The sequence below is a fragment of the Hemicordylus capensis genome, chromosome 1 (assembly GCF_027244095.1).
Source record: "Hemicordylus capensis ecotype Gifberg chromosome 1, rHemCap1.1.pri, whole genome shotgun sequence".
NCBI classification, from domain to species: domain Eukaryota; kingdom Metazoa; phylum Chordata; class Lepidosauria; order Squamata; family Cordylidae; genus Hemicordylus; species Hemicordylus capensis.
The window spans coordinates 168,317,251-168,332,005 of NC_069657.1; the positions used below are offsets into that span (position 1 = coordinate 168,317,251).

General features: G+C 41.3%; 1 protein-coding gene across 20 annotated transcripts in view; it reads right to left on the reverse strand.

The window, feature by feature from the left end:
- The window catches only part of NCKAP5 (NCK associated protein 5), a 930,794-nt gene that overhangs the window by 235,938 nt on the left and 680,101 nt on the right, over positions 1–14,755 (reverse strand). For all 20 annotated transcript variants that reach the window (XM_053253151.1, XM_053253227.1, XM_053253159.1 and 17 more), the window contains 2 exons: positions 14,090–14,158; positions 9,698–9,736 (listed from right to left, as the gene is read on the reverse strand). In XM_053253151.1, the coding sequence (XP_053109126.1) occupies positions 9,698–9,736; positions 14,090–14,158 (108 nt within the window). The remainder of the gene's footprint in view (positions 1–9,697; positions 9,737–14,089; positions 14,159–14,755) is intronic.

A 14,755-nucleotide genomic window follows, 5' to 3' on the forward strand; every position in this document is an offset into this window, starting at 1 on the left:
AAAAGCTTCACATACATCATCTCATTAATAATTACAATAAAGGACTTAGACTGAAAAACAGTAGAGCTTTGTAGATCAGCTATGATTTCTCTTCAATTACTGTAATTAGTCTTGATTCCCATATATCACTGTGGCATGGTTGGTCCATGTGAACACTGCAGTGATAACTAGAAACCATGTGGGTTGTGTAAATCACATGGTAAGTTCCAGTGCCAGCAATGCTGGTCACTAGGGAGAAGTAGCACTGACATGGAACCTGCCACGTCATCCAGCTGATTCACTTGGGACTGCCAATTGTAGATATTGCTGCTAAGGCATGGAGTTTAAATGCAGGGACTGATAGCCAGAGGCACTTTTACCCTTGGACCTTGGGGCGCTGGCCCATGGCCTTTTAGGTCCAGAGGGTCTCCTGCAGCCACTGCACCTGCACCCGCCCCACTCCAGCGTGCCTTAAGAAAACACCCATAACTGTTTGGAGGCAGCACTAACTGTGGGGAGCGTCGGGGGTGAGGAAGGGAGAGTTCCCCTTTACCGAGATCTTTACCTTGGGGGAGGGTGGGATGGGGCATGGCGGTGGCAGTTGCAGGGAGGGTGGGGGGTGAGGAGAGGCGGGTTTACCCTGTAACCGTTTGGGATGGGAGGCGGCAACCTCCTTTCAGCTCCGCTCCCTCCTCCCAAGTGATTGGACAGGCCTCTCTGCTTCCTGGAAGGCCAGAAATGGCCTGATCAGCAGAGAGGCGAAAGGCCATCCTCTCCCCTCCTTGCCCCCCACCCTCCCTGCAGCAGCAGTTTTTTTATACTGCAAAAGGGGGGGGGGACTTACTCCTCACCCCCCTTCCACCATTGCAATGGGGGGCCCTCCAAAGCCCTTCAGGTCCAGGCTCCAAAATGAGCTGGGTGCACCACTGCTGATATCCAGACTAAGTTACACAATACTACTACCTAGGAGTTACTTGAATGGGCTACTTAATCTCAATAGGACAGTCACTGAGCAATTTAAAGAGGTGGTTGGCCTAAAACTACAACCTAAAACCATACAAAAATTGGGCCTCAGATAACACCTGCTAGAACAATGTCCATTTCAGCGGAAAGGACATAGGCTTACTCATTCTGTGGAGTTATGAGGGCAGAGCAAAAGCTGTGCCCTTGCAGAGGGACTGCTGTGGAGCTCAGTAAAAGGCATTCAGTGCAGTGGGGGAGCAATTTTAGCTACTCTCCTGTACCTCCAAAAGTGTTTTTGGCTTTTAAAATATGTCCCTGAAGGCTGTGTGACCCTCAGGGGCATATGGAAGCCAAAGAGAATGTTTGGAGGGAAGGTACAGCAGTGAAGCGTGACCTTCTGCATGCTTTTAACTGCATAGCAAGCCGTAGTCAAGCCCTGCAGCTTCTTTCTGCAAAGGCACAGCTCTCCTTCTGCACTCCTAATGCTACGGAACATGTGGGCCACCAAGTTTAGGTACTAAACTTTCCAAAGCACATCCCAAATTACCATTTATTGAATGATCAAATAGATTTTCTGAACAATTTGCCAAGCCTGTGTGTGAGGAAAATTGAACATAATAGGGGTTTTTTTTAGTGGAAAAAAATATTCAACAGTTATTATGCAAACATTTTAACAGAATGAAATACTAATTGCAAGCTGGGGAAGTCAACCACAGCAGCTTTTGCAGTATCCCAATTATAATCTGACTGATATGAATTAAATGTCAGTCTGCATCAAAACCCACTCACCAGCACACATGAAATAGTTCATGGGTGTGTTTACTGTTCTTTGCTGGACTGTTATTCTCCCCTCAGTTTTCAGTTGCCTCTTAAGTAAAACTGTAACTTGTAGAAATGAACAAAACAAAAACTAAAAAGATGTGCTCTGAGGCAGAACTCCCAATTTAATATATATTCCTTCATATTTCCACCCAATAGCTTGACTCACTGGAGGAATTCTGTATGCATTATGGGGAATGATCTTCTCCAAAAGTGCCATTTCAACTATAAATTTCATCTCAAGGATTCAGTGACATTGATAAATCACTCATGGTTTGCTTTCTCAGTTGATGTCACCATGATCTCTCAGTGGAACTAAAGCCATCTCGTGTACTTCTGGCATGTGCAGTACTTTATTTCTTACATTATTATATGATGTACTTAATTTAAACAAAAAATTACTCCTCATGGGGCAATTCCAAATTTACACTATAATATACATGGTCGGTATTATTGCACAGTATTACTCTTCTGGAGTCTTTGAGTGCTCTTCAGATTATCTCTGTATCTCATGATGCCCCTGAGGTGTTATCTCTTGGTGACATTACTTGTTCTGTCTTACTGCAGTGTGGTGGAAGACTTATCTGTTTACCGGTTATTACTTGGATTGTATAGCAGCCATTTGTGATTGACCTGAAGAGTCTAATTTCCTAGTTACTGTACAGTATTATCTTCCTGTCCTATCTTATAAATGATCTCAGTCCAAATAGCATTAGGAGGGCTGTAACAGTTAACATTCATTAACATTTAGAGTGCTGCCTTGTGTTTCCCCTTCAGGATATTAAATTAGCCGACGTTAGTCAGCAGTAGCCTAGCGTATATTAAATTCCATCAATACTAAACAAATCACATTATTAAATACATTTAATCTATATTCTTAGTCCGTTCATAAGGGCTCCTTAGTAGCTTTGGTTTTATGCCTTTCTATATTGACAAAATATGTTGTCTTGGGAAAATCACTGTACTAAAGGAGTTGGAAATTCTCTTCCCTGTCTCATAAAAAAAAAAGAAGCTTGATGTTTTCTAATGAAGATAATAACATATTGAGATGAACACACCAGCAGATATCCCACCAGATCTGGTTTATGTTGGCACTTATATTCATGGCCTGTTAAGCTGCACGACAACAGGAATTGAATTTATTTCTACTTTGTTCCTGAGATTGGTTAGTTTGTTTTAATCTTCAATTGAGCATTTAGAAAAGTTAATCAAGTTATAATTTCACCAACAGAAGTTATTTGTTTAGCAATATTATAGAATAGCCAAGAGCAGATTTCTGTTACAGACTGTCACAAATTCCTGTTTTGAGCTGGATGAAATATTTTTGGGAGGACAACTAGAACTCCTCAATTTGGCCTTAAAGTTAAGAAATACACTTTGGAATGGGTACAATCCAAATTCCTCAGGGCAGTGCTGCATGTACCAAGGTGTTTCCAATGCTACATTACACCTGGAGACAAGCCTGATCAAGACTGAGGCTAGGGTATGGGTGGCCACTCTCTCCTATTGGCTTAAACTATCCCTCAGTCCAATTGGTCTTGCCCCTCTAACCCTTCATGACAATTACCATTCTATATGGGCTCAGGCAGTTGAGATGAAATTAGCTACCCTGGGCCTCACCCCTCTGTCCCTGATCAACATGGGATACGATTAGGCAAAAGCTATCATCAAACAGCGCATCATAGACACTGAGAGCCAAGCTGATCTCAGCAGTGTCCCAAAGTTTTGTATAAGTGAGGAGCTTAGATATATCGCCTCTCCGGCAACATACCTTTCTCAACTGGAGGCCCCAAACCATAGAAGGGCGTTCGCTCTGGCCCGCTGACATGGTCTCCCCTCAGCAGTAATAGAGGGTCGATACAGAAAGATCCCGTACACAGAGTGATTATGCCTCTGCGGCTCAGAGCAAATTGAAACCACTGAGCATGTCCTTCTATACTGCCGGTTCTACAGAGACATTCGTGCCGCCCTTATTTCTCCACTGCTGAACAAGCTTCCGGGGCGTACAAGTCACTTCTATATACAATTGCTTCTATCTGACTCTAACCCCCGCACCACAAAGATTGTTGCCAAGTTATGTGCGGCTGCGATTGGCATCCGGTGAAAGATGATAGCTGATGGGCTCCCCTAATTTGAGTCCTGATAACAATCGCCTCCATATTCTTCGCATCATATTAATTGTGCCATGGCAATGCATAATATTTTATTAACTTCACCATTTAGTGCAATTCCATGTAACTTTACCATTTTTAGCAATCATCCAACTTATGGTAACCACTATAGTTTTAACCATTCTTAATTTTAATTCTAACTTTTTACCACATATGAAATCATTTTCAGCTATATTACTACTACTACTACTATTTAAATTCTATCTTCTATTTTTCTGTGCATTTTATTATAGAAAAGTATGTTTAGCGGTTTTAGTTTTTTAGTAGCTTGTTTCTTTTTAGAAGCTTGTCTCTTTTTAATTTGTAATTATTTTAAATTTTAGCCTTTTCACAATAGCTATCATCATATTTGCAATCACCTCTATCAACATGTAACTTTTCTCCAGTATTACCTTCATTTAATGTGTAATTTTATACTGGTCTCTGACCATAATAAAGCTTGAACTTGAGTTAAGAAATACAAAAACATAGAATGAATATGTGCATATATTGCAAAAGTTGAAACTGCATTCATTGTTGGTTCCAGAGTAGGAATTTGCACAAATCACGATTTATGCAGAGATTCAAAGAGCACATTGGACACTTTCAAAAGTGAGGAGAGCAGGTCTGTACCTGCTTCTCCATTGCTCCATGCAGCATGCACACAGCCTCTGCACATGCGTGAAGGCCATCTGTGTGCTGCCTTGCAAAAAGCTGCTAGGGGCCTGCCGCCAAAGCAGGAAGCTGCATGGAGCGGCGGAAAAGCAAGTATGGACCTGCTCTCCTGATCTGGTGCCTGATCTGCTCTTCAGATCTGTGCACGAAGCACGAGTCGTGCACATCCCTATTGCAGTGTCAGCAGGAACCAACAAGCGGTCAACTCTTCCTTGACTACCATGAATTAGCTTGGAAATGATACAATCTAGTCTCCCCAAATCAGAAAAAAAGGACCATTTTACAAGCCAATTTGAGCCTTCTCTCCACAACCCCACCCTGCCCTCCTCACCAATTCACAAAGCTACGAAAAACAACAAGATATTAACAGCAATATATCTAACTATAGCCCAAGTCTTAGCTAATAAAGAGCAGAACAAGGCGGGTGGGAGCACAAATCAATTTTTAAGGTTCAAAAGATCCTTGGACGAGCCAAGGGATCATTCCTAAAACTTAAGACAGAGGAGTCTGTGTAAAGTAATCCCAGAACTTGTCTAATCAAGGGTTAAACACTTTTTCCTTCCATCACCAGGCAACACAAACTGGAATTCCCCAACTCATGGCTGACTTCCAGTTAAAAAAACAAAACAAAACAGAATGTTGGGATGTCAGTTATAGAGATACCATGTTACATGAACTTTTGTCTTCAATGGTCACAATTCAAACGTGGAAATTTGTGCTAGTCAGATTTTTTAACGATTCAAGAGATCTGTTGTCATAAGACTACAAAAACTAATAAATAAGAATGATTCATTTGTAGATTCAGTTATTACAGATAAAAATGTGGCTTTTTACATCACAATCCTAAGCATGTTTATTCAGAAATAAGTCCCACTACATTCAACTACATAATATTTCAGTCTGAAGCAAATTTAAATCAGAGTTGTTCTTCAGAAAGCAGTGTTCAATTGCTTGTGGTCTTGTGCACACTGGAAGTGAACTTAAATATAACAGAATTGAGAATATAAAATTATGTGCTGTTTAGTCAAGACAAATAATTAAACTTGATTACATGGCCTCAGAAATATGTCCATATTATTACTTTTACTGAGATACTGTAATGTACTGTAACATTTGTTCCCTCTCATCATGAATGTAGCAAGGCTGTAATTTGCACTAGGCCAATGAAAGGACAGATTGTGTGTTTTTATTTGAAATATAGCATCCTCTTGCATTAAGTTGTACGAAGTGGGAATAGGGGGTATTTAAGACCCAGCCGTCATTATTGCACCATTCATTTATGGAAGAGCAATCATGCAGGTGGCTTCAATGGCACTTGTGGATGTTGCTCCTGGGTACGAGACCTGGCCCATCAAATAATGATACTGAAGAAGTGCATGTCATTAGGGCGATCTAGTTGCAAACCCAGGCTCAAATAACGACAGGCCACACATAGTTGGAAAAAACTAGGGCCACTTTATTGAATATTTACAAAACCTGCAACTTGGAATCTTAACTAAAGTGCGGGCATCCCCTATGTGGGTCAATTTCATAGGAGGTATGCCCACAGGAGGATGAAGGACCGGGTTTTGATTTGGCTCAGTACCCAGTCCGAACCTCTTCTCCGCCATGAGGTTACCCCCGTCGAAGGGATGCATGCCAGCACACCTCAACCCAGGTCACGAGACACTGAGCGGCGTTTGCTGACATGCATCCAAGTGGGAGCGGATCCAGCCTGAGAGTTGTGCGATCACCAAGGCTTCCTCCGTATTCCCACTCACCATAATGGCCCTCCAGTAGGGATGTGCACAAACCTGTTCGGAGGCCCTTTTACGGGCCTCCGAACAGGTATGAACACTGGCGGGTGGGGATGGTTGAAGTTCAAGGTCAGGGGGTGCCACTTTAAGGGCAGGGGAGGGTGCACTTATCCCTCCTCCACCTTCCCCCCGCCAGAGCATTGCCCGTAAAAGCCTTCAGTGAGGCAGTGTACCTCCCTGCCGCCCCTTCCCCCTCTTTGGCCAGAAGTCCCGAGTGCTCGTGCGCATGTTGCGTGTGCATGCCCATCTGATGTGCGCACATGTACCTGGTACTTCTGGACAAAGAGTAGGAAGGGGTGGCAGAGAGGTACACTGCTGCCCTGAAGGCTTTTACAGGCAACGAACACCAGCAGGGGAAAAGCGGGGGAGGGGTAAGTGCACCCTTAAATTACCACCCCCTCGAGCCACCCCGCCCAGTTCCATGCACATCCCTACTCTCCAGCCCAACACTAATGCAGATTAACCTACCCTGATCCGCACTCATCCGCAAAGTGACCAATTAACCCCAGGGACTGCCTTACCTAAATTAGTGAGAAGTAGGCGAAAAAAGGCCCCAACAGTAGCCAATCAGTCGTGACTGCCCCAAAATCCTACTTGATCCCGATGGTGACCAGAATATCCCTCACTGAGTCCAGGGGTGGGCGGGAAGGTACCTGCCCATAGAGCAACTGAGATAGAGCAACAGAGCCAACTACTTATGCAGCCGCTCCTTACATGTGATTGGTCCACCGGCGTCATGTTCTGGGGGACTAAAAGGCAGCCCACATGCCCGTCTCTTAGGCAAGGCCCACAACTCCACCCCCCACTTATCCCATATCCCTGCTAACACAGTGAAAGTGGTGCGGAGCAGCTTTGTGGCTGTACACACAAACTCCTGACCATCAGCTGTAGGCCCTGTTAAAATAAGTCTGTGCAAGGCCGGAACAGCTCAAGTCTTGTGCAGGTCTTTCAGGGATGTCCACTAGGGGGGTCTTAAGAGAATGGTACCCCGTTGGGGACTGGGACAGGTGATAGTTCTGGGGAAAGGCCCAGAGAGTTGGAATCAGGGAGGATTCATAAATCTGCTGGGCGAGATCAGCACCTGCCTTGGTGCCCTCAAAGGGAAACTGGGCAGAGGAGTGGCTCCTCATGTCCCTGCTTCCCTTTTGTCATAGATCTGCCCAGTGCAGGTGCAGACCACAGGGGCTGCACTATGGGACAATTAATGGATGGCAAGAGTTGTGAGGGAGCACAGTGTGCAAATTGCTATTCCCATGTCCAGCTCTGCTAAGGAGTCACTTGGACTCGGTGGGTCAGGAGAGGATGCCTAGGCATGGCCGTGTCAATCATCCAACCCATCTCCTCATGCCAAAGGGATACCAGGGCATCAAAGGATTGTCCACTCTCTCAGCAGGAAATTTCCCCAGAGCTGTCAGGAATTCATTATGATCCATAAGCCTCTAATGGCCGGACCATCCTAACTGGTCCTCACTCCTGCAAAGGTGTATTGGGTCCACCCACAGTTCAATCTTCACCAGATAGTGATCCTTCCATGATAACAGTATTGAAGCCTCCTGGACTACCCATGGAGCACCACTCTCCACCACTGACCCGAAGACCAAGTCAAGCGTATGGCCTGCCATATGTGTGGGACCAGAAATCAGTTGAGACAAGCCTATGGTCATCATGGAGGACATGAAGTCCCAAGCTGCACCAGACAAGGCAGTCTCAGCATGGACGTTAAAGTCCCCCAAGATTAACAGCCGGGGGGGGTAGTGGTAACTGAGATCAGGATCCCAAGAATATAGTGTAAACATGGCTTTGTTTGGGGATAACTGCTCTTCTCGGTGTAACCCTTACATGGAGGTTTCCACCCCGCACAGATGACACTTGCAGCAGACCATGAAAGAAAATGTCTGGCAGGGGAAATACACTGACCTATGTTCATTATTGTTTCAGGACCCTGAACCCAAGTTATTAAAGATGGCATTCTCATCACCCTCTCCAAATAGGCTGAGCAGTTTAAATAGTCCAAGGCAGAGAGGAGCTGAGCTAATTGGCTTTCAGAAAATGTCCTATTTATGATGGTGGTAATTCCAGCCCAACTTTGGCATGCACTGCTCTCTCCCTTGTAAAGTATTTTGACATCATCCATCAGGCCTACAATTTGTACACGGGTTCATCTTGGATGGCCTACAATGAGCAATTCTGGATTCAGGCCCCCCATGAGAGAGGAAGGATAGAGAACTGTGGTGGGACATCATGTCACACAACAAGGCTTTGGTGGGCAAACACGCTGATAGTGGACATGTACTGTCAGAAGAGATAGTGGGAGGGCCTTATTAGAAAGCTGGGGTGTGGGAGGTAGATTCTGGAAAAGACACAGGGAAGTCCGTTTGCTGGGAGTTTAGCATTTCAGGGACGTGTTCTTGCACCCCTTGCAGATACAAACGCAAATGCTCCCACTGCAAGCAGAATCAGCCCGCAGTTAACTGCTTCAGAGTTGTGGCAACCTGCAAATCGTCCGGAGACCAGCAGGGAAAACTGTCAATGGACCCTGGAGAACTTCACTGAATGGCACCAATGCTGGTGCACTGGAAATACTAATTTTTATTCAGCAACCAAAGTTTCAGTTTATTTCCCAGGAATTGTTTGGCTGGAGTGGGATTCAGTTCTCTTGGGTTGGGTATCAGTCCTATGTGGCCATTCTCCAGCCCAATATATCCATTGTGTTGTTTAGGCGTTTTTGTGGCTTGTTAAGTGCAATAGTTTGAGCTGTGGTGATGCGATCTGGAAGGCAGGGCAGTTAAGTGAGGCAGGGCAGTTAGGGCTGTTTAAGGGAGATGTAAAACATCCCAGAAGACACGGTGACTCAACTGTTTTTCATTTAGAGGATATGACAGCTTAGTTGTTATTTGTGTTTGATTTTGCTAGAGTATGGGGCTGCTGGTGAATGGGGCGCAATGCTTCAGGCTGATCTGGCTGTGGCACCCCATTCCCTTGCTCTCAAGAATGCAGTTGCTCATGACATTCCCGCCACGCATTTTGGCACAGCTGGGGTGAGCATGATTACCATTTCAGTTCAGACTTGGTCACTCCCACTGCCCCCTTTTCGAATTACTTGATACTTTGTTAGAATAATTATTAATAAAGTTCTGGCCAGGCTATTGCCTGTGCCCTGTTAGCCAACTAATTGTTGTATGGCCTTTTCATAGCTCTTAGTGCAATTAATTTCATTTCATTAAATAAAGCTGTTTGATAACTCTAGTTTAGCACCTTTGATAATTCTAGCTTATAATATTTAAGAGCATCCCACAAAAGAGAAAAATGATTTACCTTCTGAGTAAGCAGCGCTTGAACTACCTGGTTGGCTACCTGTAAAAAGACATAAAGTATATTTTAGCAATGCATAGCATTGATTTGGTTTGTGTATGTGTTGCAAAATCTCTTCTAGGTACCTCTGAAAGCATTTTTTAAAATCTCTCTCATCATCCACAGACATCACATCACACTCATCATAACTTTTCTTGACAATCTCATTTTGTGCTGAAGTATATACTTCTTAACAATTCACAATATAACACTAAAAAACAAAAACAAAAAAATCACCAACAGAGTCTAAGGAGTAGACCAAATCCTGTGGTGGTAAATTACAGGACTGAAAATCAGTAACACTCAACTGATTTTGAAGAAGATATTGTCAATTCCGCACAAGTAGAAGACATGGCCCTGAATGTTTTCATGAGGTTTAATTGCTTCTTGATCTAATATTGACAAAACAGAACATCTATCATGACAGCTAGATACCATAAAGTGCCACAGAAAATTAAAATACCTACAGTCATCAAAATGTGGTTGGAAGCCGTTCACACCACACTTTGTAATTGATTTAAATCAGATTACAAAGCATTGATTAGTAGAGCTGTATATACAACTAGGTTTAAAAACTTCCTAAGGTATACCTTTGTCAATATTTACATTTGTAACACAGATATGGTATTTATTGTGTGATAGTTTGAAAGATTTTTACAAACAAAAGACAACTGGTTTTTTGTTGTTGTTGTTGTTATACATAGTTTACTAAATTGCTACTGAACCTTTTTTCCACCCTGGAAACAAAATAAACCCAACTATAGTTGTGACTTTTATTAATGTAAACCCAAGTAAGCTAAGTTGTTATTCAGAGATACAAATCTCAATTTATCTTTAGTCTCAACTATATTATATATTTTTAAAAGTAGTTCACTTATATGAATTGAGTCATGAGCAAAAGCTCACCCTAATCCTTCGGTAAACAATTCCTTTCTTATAAGATACAATACTTTGATTTGATTAATATTCTCATAGATGCTTCAAAATAATTTCTTCCCTTCCAAAACTTGTTTCTAATCCAAGGCAGCCAGGGAGGCAATGGTCACATAAAATAGTATCTGTACAGACTAATTCTGCAGCCAAAACAACTTCCAGAATTAAATATATTACATCCCTGAAATCCACATTTGTTGCCCTGTGGGCTTTCAGAACTGACATCCAACAGTGTTCCTTTGGGCATCTGCTTTTATTTTCAATGTTGTTTGCTCTACCTGAAAATTAAACTCCATTCTAATACATTATTTCTTTATTTACTGAAATGAGGTTACATTTCTTTTAAAGGATAGAATCCTAAAGGACCCTGTAGAGTATGTCCAAGTTGACTTGCAACAGTTCTGCTTACAGAATTAATGATGGGGTGGCACAGAAAGAAAAAAACCAAAAGTGATTATGCTCAGATACCCTACCAATGCTATTATTCTGAATGACTGAAATTCAAGGTATGGATGGCTATCCCTTCTCTCTCTGCTCCCTCAAATGCTTGATATGAGAGCAGTATGTGTACTGTTCCTGACTTCATTACATACATACACATTACAAACATCTACACTTGACAGTGACATATCTGCAAACTTTAATATCTCTTGCTCACTTCCAACCACCTCAGCCGCTCTTAGTATGACCAATAACTTCACAGGCCAAACTACTATGCCTTCAACCACAACAACAGTTTAAAGGAGATGAAACTCCAGGGCAGGTGGTTCATCTCACACCTATGGTTACCTAGTAGAAGTCTTACTGACCTGCAGAAATAAAATGATTTAATTTCAAACTGATTGTTATACTTGGGAAAGCTCAAGCAGAGTTTTCCCAACCCCTAACAACCCAATTAACAAAGCTATGACAACCACCTGAGGATTTACAGTCTATCTAATCATAAGAGAAATGATTAGTAAAGAATGGAAATAAAAGAATCCACAAAATACTTCGAGTGAGCTAGTCATGCTTTAGGGTGTAAGAACGATGAAATGCTTTTATTCTCTGATGTGCATGAAATGTTAATGATGGTTTCCTGTTACTTCTAAAGACAAACTGAACATTGGAGGCATCTTTATCTATTTTGTGTGGTTAATTGCAAACATTGGTATGATAATGTTAAGGTGCTGTAGTGAAACATAACACATTACCCTGAAAGAGTACAACTGAGCCTGACAGAAATCTTTGCTGGCATAAAAACACAAATAAATATTATACTGCCTCTTGACAATAACCTGACAGTCAAATTCCAGAATAAGAAACTAGGATTAAGCATTTAAACCTTGGGCCCCTGAAGTGGAAGAAGGTAATCCTGTTTCTTGAATTTGGTTTCCTAGAGACAAGGAGATGGGTTTAGGGTATATTTTATTTGAATGTTCAGTAAATGAGACTCCTTCCTATATAATGCAAGGCCAGGCCATTGTAGAGCTATTTACTTTCAAGTTTAATCCAAATGATTGATATATCTACTTTAGAAAAATAGCGGAAATGGACAACTAATTTCAAAAAAATTGTTTTGTTAGGATCACTGTTAGAATTAATAAATGAATGTAATTCTTTCACATTCTGATCCCCCTTCTGCACACATTTGTTTGACAGCGACTGAGTTTTATTCAGTCATAGAATGTCAATTTTAATGTCAGAGGGGCAAGAATTCACAGTGCAGTAATGAAGGTTGAATAAAGAAAGAGTGCATATGGGCAAAAAGAAGAGTAGTTTTAAGGAATAATGAGGAGTGTAAGCATTTCTACACCTCAGCTCAGCCTATCAAGCAAATCAAAAGGTTTAGGGTCTCTACACAAAACAAAAGTCAGCAGTCTAAGATTTTGGCATATGGCCCAATCCTGTGCCATTAACTTCAGTAAGACCTCTACAGTTGAGTTTGTTTACAGATAGGGACTGTCACCTCATAGTGATCACCTACAACTATTCAGCTATTCAGCCAACAAATAAATAATCATACCATAAACGTATCCAAAAAGTGACATCAATTCAAGTTGATCAGGAGTTTAAGGTTTTCTTCCTCAGTCACTGTATGCATTTATACAATATTAGCAGACCTGTGTGTTTGTTTCTAATTACCGTATTTTACGGACTATAAGACGCTACGGACTATAAGACGCACCTTAATTTTAATCCAGTTTTTCAGAGTTTTAACATATTAAACTGTTAAAACATATAAGACGCACCTGAATTTTGGCTGATATTTTTCGAGGAAAAAAGTGAGTCTTATAGTCCATAAAATACGGTATGTGGCTAAATAGTTATAAAAACACTTTACTGTCAAAGCACAGAGAAAGTATATAGGTAGGAATATATGAAGCTGCCTTATGCCAAATTAGAACACTGGTCCAATTAGCTTAGTTCTGATGACAGTGACTCGCAGTAGCTATGCGGAGTTTGGGGCTGGGGTTTTTCCTATCCCTACCTGGGGTTGGCAGGGATTAAACCAGAGTACATTGCTCTGACATGAAGTTAAAGCCCCTCCCCAAACTAAACCTAGGCAAAAGGAATTTGAGAGTGAACCAAAGAACAAACTGCTGTTGTATTTGTGACTAAGTTTTTTCTTTATTTCAGATATAGACCTTGGGGTCCATAAAATGATGAATGGGGAATTTACTAAATGGACTGTAGTCTAACCAAAGATCTACAGCAACCTACTCGACATAACAGGTATAACAAATAGTCAACTATCGTTTCTCTGAGTAAATTGTATAAGCTGTCTGAGTCTCTCATGTCTTTTTAGGCCAGCAAGAGAACAAAATGGCTTACAGAATCTTATTCTCTTTGGGCCTGAGAAAATGCCATAGCTAGAAGGAAGGGGTCACCATAATCTAATGACAGTAATCAGTTATCTGAAACTATAGGTCAGTGGTATCACCTAAGTGGTTGTTAGCAATGGGCCTTGGGGAACAATCAGTGCAAATATCTGATGATGTCTCATTGTTGGGCTACAAATTTAAATCAAGATATTGGGACCAAAGACAAATTGCCTTGAATGAGCCCACATAATAAAAGAATCGGTGGACTACACTGAAATATATTGCATGGGAATTAAATGAATAATTGCACTCAGGGATTTGTGGATACAGTGTAGTTTTCAAATACCAAGTTATTCTGTCTTATGTTTCAACAAAGGAACTTCTTTCTAAACTTAAAATATATATATAAAAAAATGTTGCTGTTCAGAAGTTTTACTGTCTCTAGCATTCTAAAATAAACTACATGAATTAGTTCATGACTGGCATATTTGGGATTATATTAGAATGAGATCATACCTGGAGGCTGAATAATAAATGAAAATGTACCTGAGCCAGGAAAGGGAGGGGAATAACTTATTATCAAACTACTCTGTCACAAACGCTGTTGAATTTACCTTACCTCATCAAGGCATCTTTCATACTGCTCTCTCTGATTTTCGTTTTCCATTGCCAGTGCGGAATTCTCTGCCTGCAAGACGCAAAAATAATGCAAATTAATCAGTAGGTATGGTGTGAAACATGACAACCCAATCAATGCATTTACTCTATACACGTCCTCAGGATCCAAAATAATCTTATAGGAAAAAACTAAAATAAAAATAAACTAAACCTATGTGTTCTCATTTGCTGTTATAAATAACACAGAAATTCCATTAGCTTTATGAAATTACCCACAAAATACATTACAATTTAGAGGAAGACTGCCATTGCTATTCTGTATGTCTCTGTAATCTATTCTTGGCAGATACAGAAAACAGCCTTTAGTAAAAACACTGCAGTGGATATTTTGCACATCAATTTTCTTTTATTTGAGCCTGCCAAACCTGAATGCTTGAAAATCATGAGTCAGGGACATTTCCTTTCCTTTCCAAATCAGAAGGTTTAGCTTAATATTAAGAGATTTACAGATACAATAATAAAATGTGTTTTCTTTTTATCATCTTAACTTTGCTGCCTTGATAGATGGTGCAACCATATTTTCAAGTGGTTTCCCCCTCTGATATCATAAAATCTAGAAATGCAGCCCATTTCTCTTATGTTAGAAACAATGGTATAAATATATTTT